At 40.2% G+C, this 19,697-nt stretch overlaps 1 protein-coding gene across 1 annotated transcript in view; it reads right to left on the bottom strand.

The window, feature by feature from the left end:
- LOC132279029 (uncharacterized) overlaps window positions 1–19,697 on the bottom strand; it is a 102,387-nt gene that overhangs the window by 31,764 nt on the left and 50,926 nt on the right. Inside the window, exons 12-14 of the mRNA XM_059780943.1 lie at window positions 17,506–17,580; window positions 17,254–17,388; window positions 2,676–2,765 (exon numbers count right to left, since the gene is read on the bottom strand). Coding sequence (XP_059636926.1) covers window positions 2,676–2,765; window positions 17,254–17,388; window positions 17,506–17,580 — 300 coding nt within the window. The remainder of the gene's footprint in view (window positions 1–2,675; window positions 2,766–17,253; window positions 17,389–17,505; window positions 17,581–19,697) is intronic.

Genomic DNA, 19,697 nt, shown 5'->3' on the forward strand with positions numbered 1-19,697 from the left:
TCTACCTTTTATTATTTTATACAGTGAGGGTATATTGGTAAAAAACATAAAAACTCTATTTCCCTTCCTTCCAACCAAACAAAAAAAAGTATCACCACATACTTCTTTTCTACTATCAATTCCATTCAACCAAACAAAAAATGGGGGAGACAAATTCCTCATCTATCCCTACCCCCTATCTCTTCTATCCATTTTTCCATCCCTTCAACCAAACAGAGCATAAATTTTTTGTGTTCTTTGTGTATGGCATGTTTATTTTTTTGTCGTGTTTCGTGATTTGTTTTTGGTTCATTGCATTTCCGTAACAATATATTACATATTGGTATATTACTTTATATATACACATACACATAGGTTCACTTATATAGATACCATCCGCCACTACTCCCCTAGCTCACTGCCACCATCCCTAGCTTATGGCAGCGCCGCTTCTGTCCCTTCACCACCACTTCCCCAACTCTATCTCATTCTCTCTTAATACCACCACCATGGTCTCTTTCTCTCTCTCTCTCGTGTTTATAAAGCCCAATTCACAGCAATCAACCCAAATCTCTCTTACCCTATATAGAAGAGGTGGATGAGCGTTTGGGGCCTCAAGTACTACTCCAAGGTGGAAGTGCAACCTCCGTATCAGTATCAGTTAAGAGACTTTGATGAAATACTAATTTATAATATCCTCAGATCTACTCATCTATATCTTCAAATCTCTTCAAATTTTGAATCCACAATACTACGTTATAATGGGCCTGAAATACTACTACATCTATAACTTCAAATCTCTTCACCTTCCTCGGGAAACCACCGATCTAGCCAGGAACTTCAATGGGTACATCCATCTGATTCAAAAACTGCAATGGGTACACACATCTCGCTCAAGAACTTCAATGGGATTCTCAAGTTGATATCTCGAAGCCCTAGGGTGTGTTTAGTAACTCAAAACATTTTTTGTTTTCTGTTGTCAATCCTTAAAAAGGAGAAACAAACACAAAAATCATGTTTAGTAATTTGTTTTTGTTTCCTCTTAATGAAAAACATTTCTCATTTTTATGAAAGAAAGCGAAAACATCAAAATGATGTTTCCTGTGTTTTTTCACTGTAGCAGAGGAAACGTTTTCACTCCTGTTTCCCTCGTTTTTTACGCAACAACTGACATTACTCTTCCATTAATACACAACCACTGACATTACTCCATTAGTACTTTTATATTCTATATATATACATTATACCTAATCTATTTTTATATTCTATATATATACATTATACAACTGTACTGTATTTTTTTTTTTTTCCTCTTTCTATTTGTTATACATGTATTGGTTGTGGTTTGTTTTCAGATTTTTTGTTAATATATATGTATATATAAAATCTATTTTTATATTCTATATATATACATTATACAATTGTACGCTTATCTTGCCCTGTATATATATATATATATATATATATATATATTCCTTTTTAGATTATGTCTTTTATTGTGATTGAAAGTCAGATTTTGATAAATGGATGAAAAAATAAATTAAAAAAATTTCCAAAAAAAAAAATTTTTGTGACAAATGTTTTACTAAACATTGCTTTTTGTTTTTTGTTATTAAAATTGTGGCAACAGCAAAAGTTACTAAACGTTATTTTTGCTTTTTGTTTTTACTTCGAAAAACAAAATTATGTTTCTGTTTCTTTGGGACTGCAAAAACATAAAACGGAAATGTTACTAAACGCACCCCTATTTAGGGCATTTCTTCGCCTGAAACGGAAAGGCCATTACCCCCCCTTGTAGATCTTCCATGAGAGAGACATGTTTGTCTGTAGTCTCCATTGCCAAAGATAATGTCTTACTTGAGATCTTTCCTGTAGAGTTTGGATGATACACAACCTATAAAAAGAGTTCATTGAGAACTTCTCACTGTGACTGTCGTCTACCTGTTTTGATTAGGTATATGCAGATGAGGTGGATGAGGGATTGTTTGGGTTAGAGAGAGAGGATTGAGGATGGTTAAAATGGTCATCTATGAAATCAATAGGGTCATCTGCGTCATTTTGCTTCAAATAAAGGCATTTTCGAAAAAAAATCGAATTTATCAAACGACTGACTTAATGGTCTATTAACGACGGGTGATTAAAGTAATTATGCAAAACCTTAAGGGAGGTTGGTCACAATTTTTCAAAATGTTTCAGTCCTGGATAATTTAACTGAACCTCAGGGGAGGTCGGGGTATTTATCCTAAATATATATATATATATTAAATCATGTTGTAATTCAACAGCTTTATACACAATTCAAAAACAATAATATAAAACATCTTAATAGATTCTTATCCACCAATCTTAGTTGATCCTCTTTCTCACTCCGACTGTTATTTATATTAGACCAAAAGCATTCCATCAACACCTCCTTGAATAAGTTTCAAGTTTTAAAGCCTCCTCTATAGTATTATCTAGTAAAAAAGGGTCCAATCTAGCAAATCATTACAAGTCGTTGTGAAACGGTATACCCATAAACAACTCCTGAATAATGTTAATGATTCACAAATAATCACTGGACAAACTAGGGCCTAAATACCAACCTAATATCATATATCTCCACTGAGTTAAGGTCAATCTTCATAGCATGAAATTGAGTATTAATTAGCAATTAATTCATATCAAGATATAAAAAATAAATATCATAACAATACCTTCTGGAAAAAATGCACCAACTTGTTTGCATTTGGAAAGACTTCACCAGCATGTGTGATAAGAACAGAGATTGAATTTAAAACTAGAACCTGAAAATAAATGTATCAATTGTTGAACCAAAGCAAAATTGAGAATTAATTTCTTAAAGCAAAAATTGGATGAAAGTGCTCTTAACTTAAATTAACTTCTAAACAAATGACCAAATGTACAGATGAGGACACTAAACATGACACTGATACAATCGAGAAATATTACCAAGGCAAATTTATAAAAGTAGGGAATTGATAGAATCTGGTATGGCAATATGTCCAAAATGTATGGAAAACAATATTATGATTGATGATATACAAATTATTCTATATATTATATAATTATCACCATGAATATTTCTTTACAAGTTTGATTCTTTTTCTATATTAAAATAATGTGTCACACCAACATGTCCAAAATATTTGAATAATCTATACTTACCAAAAACATTATATTCTAAAATTCTAAATTAGCTGGGTGCATGCCCTCAACTTCCTAGGCGCGTAAAGGGGATGTCACAACCACAATGGTCCTCCACAGATGTGGCTGCTCATACAACGTGTAAATGATGGTTAGAAAGGAGCACATTATTTATGCATACATTTTTCATTTCTTTTGGGCCTATTGACAATGCAATTATTAGGTACAGTAAATGGTGAGTCCTCGGTCAGGTAGTTCACCTAATCCTTCATTGCCACAGGTTGATACAGATTTAGATATTCCCATAGCTATCCGAAAGGGGGTGAGGTCATGTACCACCAAACATCCAATTTCCAATTTTTTATCTTATCATCGATTAAGCCCTCCTTTTAGGCTTTTATTTCTCAAATTTCTACAGAAAATATTCCTGCTAATATTTCTGAATCTCTAAAAGACCTGAAGTGGAGAGGATCAATTCTTGAGGAAATAAAAGCTCTACAGTAAAATGAAACTTGGAAAATTGTAAATCTACCTAAAGGGAAGAAGCATGTGGGATGCAAGTGGGTTTTCACGGTGAAGTATAAATCAGATGGGTCAGTAGAAAGATACAAGGCGAGACTCATTGCCAAAGGGTTCACTCAAACCTATGGTTTAGACTATCAAGAAACATTTGCCCCTATTGCGAAAATGAACTTAGTAAGAATTTTGTTTTCTCTTGCTATCAACTTAGATTGGCCTTTACATCAATTTGATGTAAAAAATGCATTTCGTCGTGGTAATCTAGAAGAGGAGGTTTATATGGATTTACCTCCTGGTTTCGGAGATTCAAATGATGGGAAGGTTTGCAGGTTGAAAAAATCTTTATATGGGCTAAAGCAGTCTCCTAGAGCTTGGTTCGAAAGATTCTCCAAGTTTCTCATAGAGTGTGGCTTCTTACAGAGTCAAGGAGATCATACGTTATTCTTCAAGCATTCTCCTCATCAAAAGACTACAATTCTCATTGTCTACGTTGATGATATTATTGTGACAGGGGACAACTTTGAAGAAATTAAAGATATGAAGACTCAACTTGCAAAAGAATTTGAAATTAAGGACTTAAGAAATCTCAAATATTTCCTAGGTATGAAAGTAGCAAGGTCAAAGGATAATATGTTTGATTCTCAGAGAAAATGCATTCTTGACTTGCTTAAGGAAATGGGATCTTTAGGAAGTAAACCAGCAACGACTCCAATTGATCCGACTCATAGATTGGGGACTTAACAGTGAAGAAAATCCAATTGACAAGGGGAGATATCAAAGGCTCGTCGGGAAACTGATTTATCCATCCCACACAAAACCAGACATTGCCTATGTTGTAGGGGTTGTAAGTCAATTTATGCACTCTCCCTTGGAGTGTCATATAGAAGTTGTTCAAAGAATTCTGAGGTATCTAAAGGCTACACCAGGCAGAGGACTTCTATTTAAAAAATCTGAACATCTACTAGTGGAAGTTTACACAAATGCCGATTGGGCTGGTTCAATCACAGATAGGAGATCTACAACAGGTTATTGTACTTTCGTATGAGGTAATCTGGTTACTTGGAGGCGCAAGAAGCAAAATGTAGTTGCCAGGTCCAGTGCAGAAGCAGAATACAGAGCTATGGCTCTGGGAATTTGTGAGATTTTTATGGATACATAAGTTGTTAAAAGAACTTAAACTAGAATATACATCTCCTATGAAAGTGTTTTGTGATAATAAAGCTACAATCAGTATAGCTCACAACCCCGTTCAACATGACCGCACTAAGCATGTCGAAGTGGACAGACACTTCATCAAAGAGAAAATTGAAAGGGGACAGATTACTACTCCGTTCGTAACAACTCATCAACAATTGGCTGATATACTCACAAAAGGAGTTACAACGGTACTCTTTGAAGATTTAAGAACCAAGCTGGGAATGGTTGACATCTACTCACCAGCCTTGAGGGGGAGTGTTAGAATTACAGCAGAATTATTCATTAATTGGCATTACAGCTGTATTGTTGAGCTTTAGTTACCATGTATTGACTATTTGTTTGTATTTTAAATTAGTTAATTAGTTTCCTTATTTTCTGTGGTAGGTAGGATCTCTAGAAATTAATTCAGGATTGTATAGTTGTCATTGACTTTGTATAGCTGGCTGTTTAAGAGCGTGTTATAAATAGGTTGTATCCCATCCTCTAAAAGGTTAATATACAGATTATTCCTCATCTTTTTTCTTCTTTTCCGCAAATATCTTTGCTAGTTCTCGAGGATTGAGGCAAGGGGACCCTCTCTCCCCATTCTTGTTTGTTATTGTTATGGAGGCTTTTAGTTGTTTAATGGGCAAGGCGGGGGACCTTGGGTTTATTCAGGGATTCTCAGTGGGTAGAGCCCTTAACCAGTTAGTCATTTCCCATCTGTTGTTTGCGGATGATACCATTGTCTTTTGTGATGCTACTCTTCATCAGCTGAGGAATTTAAGGTGTGTGTTGACATGTTTCCAAGTTGTTTCTGGTTTGAAGATAAAATTGAAAAAAGTGAGATAGTTCCAGTTGGGGTGGTGGAAGATATTTAAGTTTTGGTTGATATGGGATGTGGTGGTGGCTCTTTTCCGATCTACTACTTGGGACTCCCTTTGGGAGCCTCGTCGAGGAGAATTTCTGTTTGGGATCCGATTGTTGAGAGATTTGAAAGGAGACCTTTTTTTTTTTTTTTTAAGTAAAATGTATTAGAAGGTGTTCAAAAGGGGAGCGCGTCCCAAGCTATACAAATAAAAACTGAACCTATGATCTCAAGGAGCCCAAAAGGTCCACAATATCCTCAATCGAGGAAAAATCTCTCCCCCAACCCCAACAAAAAAGAGTATAAATAATAGAAAATTTCAACACCCTAATGGAGGACTCCTTCCCATCAAAAGATCTTCTATTCCGCACTTTCCAAATGCTCCACCAAACACAAAAAAGGGTTACCCTCCAGAAGACTCTCGCCTGAGCCCCCACCCATTGGCCCCTCCAAATATCCATCAATTCCCGAGATGTCCGAGGCATGACCCAATGAATACCAAACAGATCAAAAATGAGACTCCAAGAATCATGAGCCACAGGACAATGCAGCAGCAGGTGATCCACTGACTCCCCATTCAACTTACAAAGACAACACCAATTAACAACAATATGTCTTCGCTTCCTCAAGTTATCTAAAGTCAAAATCTTACTCCAAGCTACAGTTCACACAGAAAAGGCCACCCTAAAAGGCGCCTTGGACAACCACACCGTCTTCCACAGGAAGGAAACGCCATGAAAACCAGAGAGGCACACAAAAAAAGACCGGACCTAGAACATCCCCTTAGAAGAAGGCACCCAAATCAGGGAGTCAACACTAGTGCCCTCCACCTCCTGTCTGTACAAGAGAGCCAACAAGCCAGTGACATCATCTAACTCCCAATCCTGAAAAGATCACCAGAATCGCACATCCCAAGATAACCTCCCGCTATTAAGGCGATAGCAGTTAGCAACCATAGTATATTTGTCAACAGCAATCCTGAACAGCCTTAGAAACAAAAGAGCCAAAGGCCTATCCTCGCACTAGGGATCCTCCCAAAACCGGACAAACCTTCCATCCCAAACTTTGAATCTAACATGTTTGAAAAACTCGTCCCATCCTTTTCTAATGGCCCTCCACACCCCTACTCCACTAGCAGACCTGACTAGCCTAGCTGACCACCCCCCTCTCTCCTCCCCAAAGCGACAAGAAATAACCCTTCTCTATAATCTATGCCTTTCACTGCCGAATCTCCAAAGCCACTTACCGAGGAGAGCACTGTTAAAGGGGGTCAATCTCCTAATCCCAAGCCCGCCCAACTGAAATGGCCTACAAACCTGCTCCCATCTGACAAGATGATACTTAAACTCCCCTCCACAACCCCCCCAAAGTTTCGTTGAAGCATCTCAAGACGTCCAACAACCGAGGCTGGAACCCGAAAGAGCGAAAGAAAATACGTTAGGAGGCTTAACAAGATACTTTTCACTAACGTAACTTTACCACCCTTGGAGAGATATTGCTTTTTCCAACCAGCTAATCTTCTCTCGACCCTCTCAATCACCGGGTCCCAACTTCCCACCCTCCTGGCCAAGTCCCCTAACGGCAAACCCAAATACGAGATAGGGAAACGTTGCGTCCCACACCCTAAAACAGCAGCCAGAGTGTCCACCTCTTGAACCTGCCCCACAAGGACAAGCACACTCTTGCCCACATTGACTTTCAAACCAGAGACAGCCTGAAAGCAAACCAAGACACATCTCATATACCTTAACTGGGACACCTCTGCCTCGCAAAAAACAGTAGTGTCATCCGCAAAGAGCAAGTGAGAAAACTCCATCTGCTGAACGGAATCAGGGCTGATCTTAAAGCCCCTGATAAAACCCAAGTCCACCGCCCTTCTCATCAACCAACTAAGAGCCTCCATAACAATAATAAAAAGGAACGGGGAGAGAGGGTCCCCCTGCCTCAGACCGCGAGAACTGCCAAAAAACCCCGCAGGAGACCCATTCACCAACACCGAAAATCTGACAGTGGAAACACATGAAACAATCCATTTCCTCCATCTCTCACGAAAGCCCATCCTCTCCAACAGGTAGAACAGGAAATTGCAGCAAACATGATCATAGGCTTTCTCGATATCCAGCTTACAAAGAACACCAGGAGCCCCACTACACAATCTAGAGTCCACACATTCACTGGCAATAAGAGCGGAATCCAGGATTTGTCTACCCCTAATCAAAGCATTCTAAGACTCAAAGATAACTCCATCCAAAACCTCCCTCAATCGAAACGCAAGGACTTTTGCGATGAGCTTGTAAATGCATCCAATCAGACTGATTGGTCGAAAATCCTGAATGTTAGAAGCACCACCCTTCTTAGGTATAAGGGCAATAAAAGATGCGTTCAGTGATTTCTCAAACCACCCCGTGGAATGAAACTCATGAAAAGTGCCCATAACCTCGTACCGGACCACCTCCCAGCTCTCCAACAGAAATCTCATAGTAACGCCGTCGGCCTGGAGCCTTATCACCATTACAGCTCTTAAGAGCCTTTAGCACCTCTTCCTCCGAAAAAGGATTTTCCAACGCATCTCTTTCCAAGGCAAAAATAGAATCAAAGTGAAGATCATCAAGACGTGGCCTCCATCGAAGAGGCTTAGAATAAAGCTTTTGGTAGAAAGAGACAATACCGCTACGCACCTCCTCCTCCGTAGTCAAAACCGCACCATCCACACACATCCGCCCAATGTAATTATTCCTCCTATGAGCATTAGCAGTTCTATGGAAAAACTTGGTATTCCGGTCTCCCTCTTTGAGCCATAAGGCCCAAGATTTCTGTCGCCACGAAATTTCCTCCAAAACTGCAATCTCCACACATTCTGCCTGACAAGCTGCTCTCCTACTACGTTGAGATTCAGAAAGAACACCCTCCCCTTCTAGTCTATCAATCTCGGCAATATCAGCCAAAGCCCTATTCTTTCTCCACTCCAAACTCCCAAAAACCTCCTTATTCCACCTTTTGAGATTATTTTTCAGAATACGAAGCTTTCCTGCAAGAATAAAACTCGACATACCCACCACCAAGTTCTCCTCCCACCAAGAATGCACAAGTCCTTCGAAGTTATCCGCACGAAGCCACATATTCTCAAATCTAAAAGGAGTGCAATGAGATCTCAACCCTCCACAGTCTAAAACCAAAGGAATGTGATCCGAAGTCACACTAGCCAACACAGCCTGAACAACATCCGGGATCTTCTCTTCCCAGTCACCGAAAATCAAAAATCTATCAAGGCGAGAGAAAGTTGGTGCTTCCCTTCCACTGGACCAAGTGAAAGAAGCTCCCTCAAGAGGAAGATCAATAAGTTGTTGACCATCAATAAAGCCAGAAAAGTGCATCATAGCCTGATTCCACGGACCTCCTGTTCTCTCCGTCGGGGACCTAACCACATTAAAATCACCTACCACGCACCAAGGAAAAGACCACCTTTCCTTCACCCCACTCAACTCCTCCCAAAAACCATCCCTCACATCATCATCAACCGGCCCATACACCCCAGAAAAGCCCCAAGTGAAACCATCCTCCTCCATCACAAAGGCACAAGACAGAGAAAAAATCCCCCTAAAAACATCTACCTTAGACATCCACCTTCTATCCAACATAATAAGAACACCGCCTGAAGTCCCAACAGAATCCAACGCCTCCCACTCAACAAACCGGTTACCCCGCAAACTCTTCACCACCCGATCAGTCATAGAATCAATCTTTGTTTCTTGAAGACGCACCAAATGCACCCCCCATTTCCTCACCGCCATCTTCACCACCTTTCGCTTGCCCGGACCATTAAGGCCATGGACATTCCGAGATAAAAGTCGTAGCTTCATAAGGAAACACTCACCCCCATCTCCCCCTTACCCCTCCCTCCTCCCTTAACACTCCCCCTCTCCTTCACCCCCTTAATCACCCTATCATAATTCACATCAAAACACAAATTCTTAAGCTCCCTTTCCCCTATCCACGGAGAAAGGTTCTTCTCCTCCTTCTGGAAAATTGAATCATCTCCCCCTCTCTCCCCTCTGCCGTGGCCTGAACAATTGCTAAGGCCTGATCCCGATTGCCTTTGCAAGAGACACCCAGAAGTTCACTAGTGACCCCAATATTAGCCTTGACCCATTCCTTTCCAGTATCCTCAGCTTCTTGTCTACACTCCTTACTGCCCAAATCCTCTGGAAGAACAATAGCCAATGGGTCCACCACCCCCAAGTTAGTATGACCCTCCTCCTCCCACATCATCAGATCAAGAGACCTACTCCCATCTCCCTCACCTCCCTTGTCCACCACTGCCTCCTCAACATGAGAAGACCATTCCTCACCATAATCCAATACACCATCCAGGATGAAAGGGTCCGGATTGCAGTCAACAGTTTGATCATCAGGCGAAAATCTGTGCTTCTGCAGCTCCTTTACCAAAAGAGAGGCTGATTCATCGCTGAGGGAAATACGGATATCTTTGCCCATACAAACAGTCACCAAATCAGGCACAGAACCCTTCAAACAAGTCACTGGACCATATTTTAGAGGAGAACAAGGCCTTGCCGTTCCACTCAAAAGAAGCTTAGCCGACCTGCCCATTTCCTCCCCTGAGGAATCATTAAATCGAGACACGGAAGAAAACTCCAAGCATGTCTCAGCAAACCCGGCACAAAACCAGTTGAAATCCCTGTCACCAGAGAAACAAACCATCCCATCCCTTTCTGACGACCCAACATCCCCAAAATCAGAACCAACCGTAGAGCTCATCGCATCCACCGAGTCACCCTCAAGACCAGGCGACAACATCTGCTGCCTCCCAACAAAAACCTCCTCCCCTTTGCTTCTCAACAACTCACAAGAAGGAGTACAAGAAGGAAAAGAAGCTGACAGAGAGTTCCAGACATGAGAATAAGAAGACTTACCTGGACACGAATGAGAATCCTTATGGGCGACCCACTTCTGTTTGTCCTTTCTAGTCCATTTCTTTCTAGGTTGCTTCAAAAGATTCCAAGAGAGACCATCCTCCTTCATGGACTCACGGTCTCCATTTTCATCATCACCCAAAAACCCAGACTGAAGAAGATCAAATCCGTTACCCGAGAGCCGGTTCTAACAACACGATCCATGCCGAAAAGTCTTCGGACAGACCCCATCCCCCTTCGTCATGCTCAAGTTCGCTTTTTCTCTCCTCGACCAAGAACGTGATGCCGAGCTTCTCTGCGACATGTCCAGATGAGGTTCTTGAAAAGAATGGTTGTGGTTCATTCCTGAATTGGGTTGCCCACCTTGAAGTGAAATTGAAAGGCTTTTATTTGGGCCCCATTTAACCACCCTCTCCTTAGCCAATCTTGGCTTAACCGGGGCTGGTCCAGCAACAACAAGAGGCCCAGAAAGCTTGAGGCATCCACCCCACTCATGCTTATCCCTCCCAGTCCCTTTCGAGCCCTCAATATGAGCCCCACGTTGAAACGGCCCAACCCCATCAGGCCCAAAAGAATTAGAATTCAAAAAATGCCGAGGATCACGTGGCTCAGCACGTGGCGGAGCAGCTGTCTTCCACTCACAACGGGCGTCGTTTCTCCTCCAACCATGTGTCACAGGAGTTTCCTTCCCACTGCCACTCGCCTGAGGCGCGTGGCGTCTCCCACGTCCCTGACCTTGAGTCCGACTGTGCTGCACCTCCACCTTTTGGAGCTCCGACTTAGATCTACCTCCACCACTAGATCTACGAACTGGACGGGAGGCAGCCGACGCCGCCGTTGGTCCCAAGACACCTTTTCCGGAAGAAGTCCCAGTCAGCGGGACCATGGTTGGAGCAATTTCTTCAGATAACGAGATTCTGAACGCCAACTGACCATCCTCCACCACTATACTCGCTAGAATCACACCACCATCAGCCACAGTGATCACAATCCTTTCTGTGTCGCTCATCTAGAAGGCCTCCACTTCCCGAAAACCTCTACACGCATCACCAATGGCGACGAAAAGCTTTTGGCACCAAAGATGCAACGGCATACCATACAAAATGACTCGCTGGAAATTATTCCTTAACCACAAACCGGAGCACCCAACCCTGTGGTACCAGAGATCGATGAAGAGCTGAGCCTCACCCAAAACTTTCTTACCCCAATCAAGGACCTTATAAGCCTCCAACGCCGACAGGAACCGGAACAACAAAAGCCCGTCCAGCAAGGAGTTAACCCTAACCCTGCCCGAAATCAACCAGGTCTTCGTGGCCCAATCTTCAATCTCTTCCAAGGATCCCACCTCTTTGTCAAAACGCACAACAAAGCAAGCCCTAAGAACCTATTCGCAAGAGGAAGTGCTGAGATTATCCACCTTAAACACATGATCCTTCTGAGAAGAAATTCGTTCCGCCTCCCCTTTCAAATCCAGACAAGGAAGACGGGCAACCTCCAAATACGACAACTTCTGACCATCGAGCGCTTTCATGAACAAGTCCACAACCAACAAAACAACGAAGCCAATAGAGAAAGAGAACATAAGAAAGGAAAGTAGTAGAGGATTTCACCGGAGTTAATGACTCCGGTGAGTGGTCGAAGCAGTGGACTCCGGCCGCGGCTGTACCATGGCAAGTTTCCTTCGGTGGCTTCCCGAGTTCTCCCTTATGAAAAGCACACTCTCAAGCCTCCCGACCTATTTTTTGTTGCTTTTTCCGACTCCTAAGACAATTGTTAGAAGACTTGATGTTATTTAGAAGAAGTTCTAGTATCACTTGGTTGACTGGAATAAAGTGTGTTCCCCTATTAAAATGGGGGGTTTGGTCATTCGAAGGCTGGATGTATTTAATAAGGCGTTGTTGGGCAAGTGGTTGTGGAGATTTGGGAGAGAAAGGATCAAGCTTTGGAGGCATGTCATCGCTTATCATTACGGGGAGAGTGAAGTAGGGTTGCAATCTAGGGAGGTTAGATTCCCAGTGGGTATGGGCTTTTGGAAACTTATTCGTAGAGGTTGGGATGAATTTTCTAAAAGGATTCAATTCAAGGTTCAAAGTGGAAGAAATGGCAGGTTTTGGGAAGACATATGGTGTGGGGATTTGGCTTTGGCCCGTAGGTTCCCTCAAATTTACTAGATTGTTGTGAATAGAGATGCTATAGTTGCCAATTATTGGCGCCTTGATAATGGAAGGGTGACTTGGGATATGCGGTTCCGTAGACAGTTTCATGATTGGAAACCATTGGGGGTTACAGATCTTCTAGCTTCGTCTATAGCCAAGTGGTGGTCGGGTATTCGAGGTCAAGTCCTTCTATTTTAGTATGGTGGAGATTCCTGGCCCCACTTTTCCTTGGAAAGCTATTTAGAGGACGAAAGCACCACTGAAGGTAGCTCTTTTCTCGTGGACAGCTGCTTTGGGAAGCATCCTCACTATTGATAATCATAGAAGAAGAAGTCAAGTTGTGGGTAACAGGTGCTACATGTGTAAGAAGACGGGGGAATCTGTCAACCATCTTCTTATTCATTGCTCGATGGCAAGGGATGTTTGGTCTTTGTTTTTGGTTGCGTTTGGTATTACATGGGTGTTCTCAGAATATGCGGTCGACTTGCTTGAGACTTGGAGAGGGTGTATAGTGGAGAGCCGAGTCAGAGATTCTTGGAGGGCTACTCCCGTGTATATGGTGGGATTTGTAGCGATAGAGAAATAAGAGATATTTTGAGGGTGTGGAGTCTCCTATTTGGGCTATTAAGTATGGTATACTTTCTTCTTTATTCTTTTGGGTAAATGGGCGGGATTGTATGTCAGTGGATTGTCTTTTGGATGTTGATAGCTTAAAGCTATAGTGTCGTCATGGACGGCAGTTGTATGTTTTGGGAGCGCTCCCCTTTTGAGCGTTTTTATGAAATCTTTCTTATCTATCAAATATATATATATATATATATGTGAAACTTTGAGAGAGAGTGAATGAATGATTAAGACAAAAACAGAAGTGATAGAAAATCAACTTGGACTTGTGTCAAGCAGGTCAACAATAGAGCCTATGATAGGGTACCTATAGATCCGCTATGAAGAATTTTAGAAAAGAAACAAGTCAAAAAGGACTATATTGACATGATAAAAGAAAAGCATGATGAAAGTGTGACTATAGTTTAAATGACTGTAAGGGGATCAATTAAATTTTCAGTTTTCAATTTCTATAGGCTTACATCATGAGTTAGCATTGAACACATACCTTTTTTCATAGTTATGGATGAACTAATGAGACATTCAGGATGAGATTCCATTTGTACTTTTGTATGTTATTTGCTGATGATATTGTTTTAAATGATGAAAGTAGAGAAAGCATTAGTGCTAAACAGGAGGTTTAAAGGGAAGCTCTATAATTAACATAATTTAAAATATGTAGGAATAAAATTGAATATATGAAGTGTGACATTAGTTAATATTAGAAAAAGAAATAGGATGTAGTGAAGCTTAAAAATTAAGACATACCAAAATGGGGAACATTTACACTACTTAGGCTCTATTATTCAAAATGAAGGAGAAACTAAAGATGATATTAATCATGAAATCAACGCTAAATGAGTCTAATATATCGTGCAATCAGCACATCTCACTAAGATTGAAAGGCAAATTCTACAGAATAACTATTAAACCAACCGTTTTTATGGACAAAATGTTGTGCAACTAGGAAACAACATATACATAAAGTGTGGGACATACGAATATTGAGACGGATGTGCAGCAGGACAATAAATGATAGAACTAAAAAATGAATACATTCGTGAAACGGTTGAAGTAGCAACAATTGGAAATAAAGTGTGAAACATTTCAAATAGCAGCAATTGGAAATGAAATGGGAGAATATCGATTAAGATGGTTTCAATATGCGCAAAGAAGACCACTAAGTGCACCAGTTAGGAAGAGTCAAGAGCGACATTGTCCACATTGAAGGTAATGCTGCTAGGGAAAGGGGAAGATATAAATTAACATGAATAGAGTAGTAAGGAAAGATATGGTAACATATGGTTTGACTGATGTTGTGTCCATACTAGAGGATAATGGAAAGGGATTCATGTAGCTGATTCCAATTAGTTGGGAAAAAGTTTTGTTGAGATGAGTCTGTTAGAGAAATGTTCAAATTCCCAAGAAAACGTAGCCCAGGTCATAGATATGACATCCAAGTGAATCTACAAACTATCCTCTTCCGGATAAAATGAAATAGACATAGACTAAGTCATTCACAATTTATTTTTCTTTTTGTTGGGTAGCCATAACACTAATAAACAGAAAATCAATCAAGCTGAAGTGAATTTTCAAATATGAACATTTTGGGGAGGTGATATTTGCACTCCCTTCTTTCTTTTTTGTCTTTATGAACTTTTTGGGGAGCTGATATTCGCACAAACTTTGGAGGAGAGTGATTGGGAGAAAATTTGGGGAGTTGAGAGGAGGTTGGTGCTCTTCAAAGGTGACAATCCCTAGTGGAGTTGGGGTTCGGAAATTCATTCGGAAGGGGTGGGATGAATTTTCTACACATTATGTTTCAAATTAGGGACAGGAGAATCCGCTTTTGGGAGGACATTTGGTGTGATGACCGTCCTCTTGCACTCACTTTTCCTATACTCTTCCGGACTACGGATAAACATGCCTTGGTAGTCGACTGCTATCGTCTCGATAGTGGGAGAACGGTTTGAGACCTTGGTTTCTCAAGTCATTTTCTGGATTGGGAGATAGAGGATGCTACTACTTTTTTTGAGCTTCTGTATCGCTAGGAGATTGTGGGAGATGTTTCTGACTCTTGGGTGTGGATTCCTTCTCTTAGGGTCGCTTTGATGTTAGGTCTCTTTATAGGTGTCTTTCAAATGCTCCAAGGGCCCCCTTTCCCTAGAGGGCTATTTGGCATTCGAAGGCTCCTCTAAAAATGGCATTTTGCGTGGACATCCATCTTGGGGAAGATCTTGACCCAGGATAACCTTAAGAGGAGAAAACAGATTGTAGTCAATTGGTGCTTTATGGGTAAGAATGATGAGGAAACGGTTGATCACCTTCTTTTGCATTGCCCAGTAGCACAGGATTGCTGGATTTTGTTGTTGGGTTTGTTTGGGGTTGAGTGGGTTATGCCCAAGTCTTCCAAAGGCTTGGAGAGGTTGTACAGTGGGGGGCCCAAGTCCGTGATTTCTGCAGGGTTTCTCCTTTATGCGTATGGTGGTGTTAATAGCTTGAGACAAATAGGAGGTCCTTCGAAGGAAAGGAGAATCCTATTGGTACGTTGAAGTTCTCCATTATTAGCACCCTTTTTGTATTATTAGCACCCTTTTTTGTTGGGTTCTTGGGAGAAATAGAATCCATAGAGGAGTTTGTAGATCTTTTGGGTTCGTTGAGGGTTTAGAGGCCCTATTTGGCCTTTTGTAGTTTTGAGGGATGCATTCCCCTTTTGAACGCTCTTTATACAATATTTACTTATCAATAAAAAATAAAATAAAAATAAAAAAATTAATTAGGGACACAAATGGCATTTCATTTTAAAATTGGAATGCTTTTATTAAAAAGGAAAGTGTGAATATCGCCTCCCCATTTTTATATGCCGAATTTGGAGAAATATGCAACAAACTGGCTATCTTTATTACCTAGAAATAAGTTGTGCTCTATATTAGATAGAACAATTCAAGTTTTTGTTTTAATTTCAAAAGATATTTGCTGTCAAATTAAAACACCAATCTGGTCGGAAATAGTTGTGTGAGATAGAGACCAGTAATTAATTAATCTAGAATTTAGAAAATCTTCCTGGGTTCATCAGAATATTCAGGCAAACAAATGACTTGATTTTAGGAAATAATTGAAGGGCCTAATGACATCAAACAATAATTTACTGTATCTGGTTGGAAAGCTTAGGAAGTCCACCATCGAGAAATACAGACCTTGTCACTAAAATCCTAGTATATAAATCTCAATAATTTAAAGAAAGTATTTCTATGTCAGGAACCTGACAGAAAGTTGATGGCGACTTGGAATTTCTTAATAAATATAAAATGAGAGTTTTGGTATTTGATTATTTTTCCAAGAATCCCGGATAGGTCTAGTATTTATAGATTCAATTCAAGAAATTTGGACTTGTGTTTTATGCAATGGATTTATCAAGTCAGAGAGGTTGAAACTCAAAGTTTCTCAATTAAACGCTAATTCGATTTTATTTAGGCCTAGACCATGCAACGAGATTAATGAAGTTGACATAATAATTGATCAGCCCTGGACTTCAAAATGGGTTGTATTCCTAGGTTAGGGGTGTGACACTGACGCTTGACAAAATACACAATTTTATCGCCTTGGCATCAACCATTATAGTTACAACCATGTGTACCATATATATGCAATACATTTTTACTCCTATATAATTGTATCCTTGACAGAATTTTCTGCCAACACGCGCATGAACCATGCAATAAGATACCTAAGCCATCTTTATGGGGAACTCATGACAAGGGGAGCAGGCATTGATCAGTAATCAATGTGCAAACTGGAGTAGAAGAAAATAAAGAAGTATAATTAATCAACAAGTAAGTACTCTAGCAACTAATTACCAGCAGCAATAATTTACCTTTGAATCGAACTCCTGCACTTCCTCCACCAATTTAAAACATAAATCCCAACACAGTGGAAGAAGATCAGAAAAATCTTGCTCTGAGAAGTTTGCTTCTTCAATAACATAAGACAAAGACCGACAAGCTGCCAGCTGAATAAACGGAAGCATTATTAAACATGGATAAGTCAAAAGAAAATTAAAAAGCTGAAACTTGTGAATAAATTGCGGAGATGGGCAAGATTGATGATTCCTATTAATGCGCCATACTCTGACAGCTAGATCTTTGTTCTGAAGCAATTTGATCAAAGCACAGTATGCTGGTCTTCTTATGTCACCGACAATCTGTGAAGAGTGCAAACATCAAAACCAAATTAGAAAAAAAAAAAACAAACAAACTAGTACTGTGGCAGAAAAATCCTTTTGACAGAGCAAAGAGACACCTACACCATGCACTTTGATGCCAAAGTACACAGTTGCATTGGTTGTTGTAATACGTACAAAACCACAAATACTCCAAAGGATAAAGTAATAAAGAATCTCACAACATTTTATATGCATTCCAAACACGAACACATTTAGGGAATCATCCATAATAATACGGAAACCATTCACGAGTGTGGAAATATGGAGTGACTAACACCTTCCCTATATATAATCAAACACTCGATCCATTAATGTTGTTCAATAGGCCATGTGAGAGTCACTTTTACATAAGATTATTCTATTCAACTCATTTTTGTCTTAGCATATTATTAGGTGACGTGGCACACCACAGGTCCACAACTCAATGTTAAGTAGTAACAACATGTTCTTAAATCCCTATCCCATTTCGTCACTTTAAAGTCTCGTTTTCCCATAGCATCATTATCACTTTGACCATACTCATTCTCTCACAGATGTGCCATACAGAAAAAGTGGGATGCATCATACTTACGGAATTATCCTTAATGTGACTCGAATGAAAACTACCAAAAAAAAAAAGTGTCTAGCAAAAGAGGGACAAAAGGACATCTTCCACAGCAATTGTTAAGGTCTGGGACTTTGAAGCCCTCAAATACACCTACCCATCAACAATATAATTAATACAGATAATCTGAATAGCAGTCCAATACAGATATGTGATAATCTGAATAACAGTCAAGCCAAATAATCTTAATACAATTCCACTACAGATATCTGACAGAATCTCAACAATAAAATCAAACAGAAACCTAGTAGGACTATACAATCCAAGGAGTATTCAGAGGGCGCTGGATGAAATGTAGGTGCAGGACTAAAACTGTAGAATATGAAAAGATTTGTCTAGCTCAACTTGACCAAGATAAATATTTTTTCAGTTGAATTCAAGAGTGCATCAATGAGTAGAAACAAATTTCTGGCACTGCTAAAGTCAGTTGATCGACTCTTCACAAAAACTAGGAAAATTGAATTTTTTTTTTTTTTTATATATAAATAGAGTATAATAGAGAGCATTCAAGAGGGGAACGCATCCCGAAAGCTGTACAAAGAAAGGCCCTAGGGACCCAAGGAACCCAAAAAATCCTTGATTTCATCTAAATATATACAATTTCTCCCCATCACCCAACTAAAAATAGAACTAATAATGGTAAATTTCAGCACCCCGATGGAAGATTCCTCCCCCTCAAAAGATCTTCTATTGCGTTCCTTCCAAATACACCACCAAACACTGAGGGGAGATGCCTCCAAAAGTCCCGGACATGGGCCCCCACACTGAAGCCTCTCCAACCGTCAATTAAATCCCTCGAGGACCGAGGCATGACCCACTGAACGCCGAACAAACCAAAAATAAGACTCTAGCAGGCATAAGCCACAGGGCAATCCAAAAGAAGGTGATCCACGGACTCTCCATCAGTCCAGGCAAAGAACGCCACTCTGCGAGGAGCCTTTGAACGCCACACCGTCTTCCACGGGAAAATGGATCCATGAAACCCGGCAGGCAGAAAAATAAAGAACGGACCTCAAAATAAAGAGCCTTCGAGCATTTTTATTTGGTTGGAGACTTGGCTTTTCAGCAAATGTAGTATTTCAAAATCCTTAATTTCACAACAAAAAATAATGTGCATGGACATATCAAGCGAAAAATGGGATTATTGATGAGACTAGAATGAGCCAGAATTAAAATAGTGTAGTTGTAATTATCCAAATAATAATAATAGTAACGTAGTTGCCGAGATACTTGTTTGAGGGCAGAAAACAGTTTCGAAAACCGGGATGAAATATCAAAGACATTTTAAGGGAAATCATTTTAAAATGTTTCAGGAACATTTTAGAAACTCCAGAAAGATCTGTAGGGAACATGTAAGAATTTCATTTTGTTTCTAAAATCTGTGTAGTGATCAAAAAAAAATTGGTACCATAGTAAACCTTAATAAAACCAGTGGAAAACAGAAATTCAAACATCACACCAAAAACTAACTTTTTTCCAATGGAACATTCTG

Source organism: Cornus florida, unplaced genomic scaffold (assembly GCF_030987335.1).
Source record: "Cornus florida cultivar Cherokee Brave unplaced genomic scaffold, ASM3098733v1 CherokeeBrave_3.0.0_Hap2_Chr10, whole genome shotgun sequence".
Lineage (NCBI taxonomy): Eukaryota > Viridiplantae > Streptophyta > Magnoliopsida > Cornales > Cornaceae > Cornus > Cornus florida.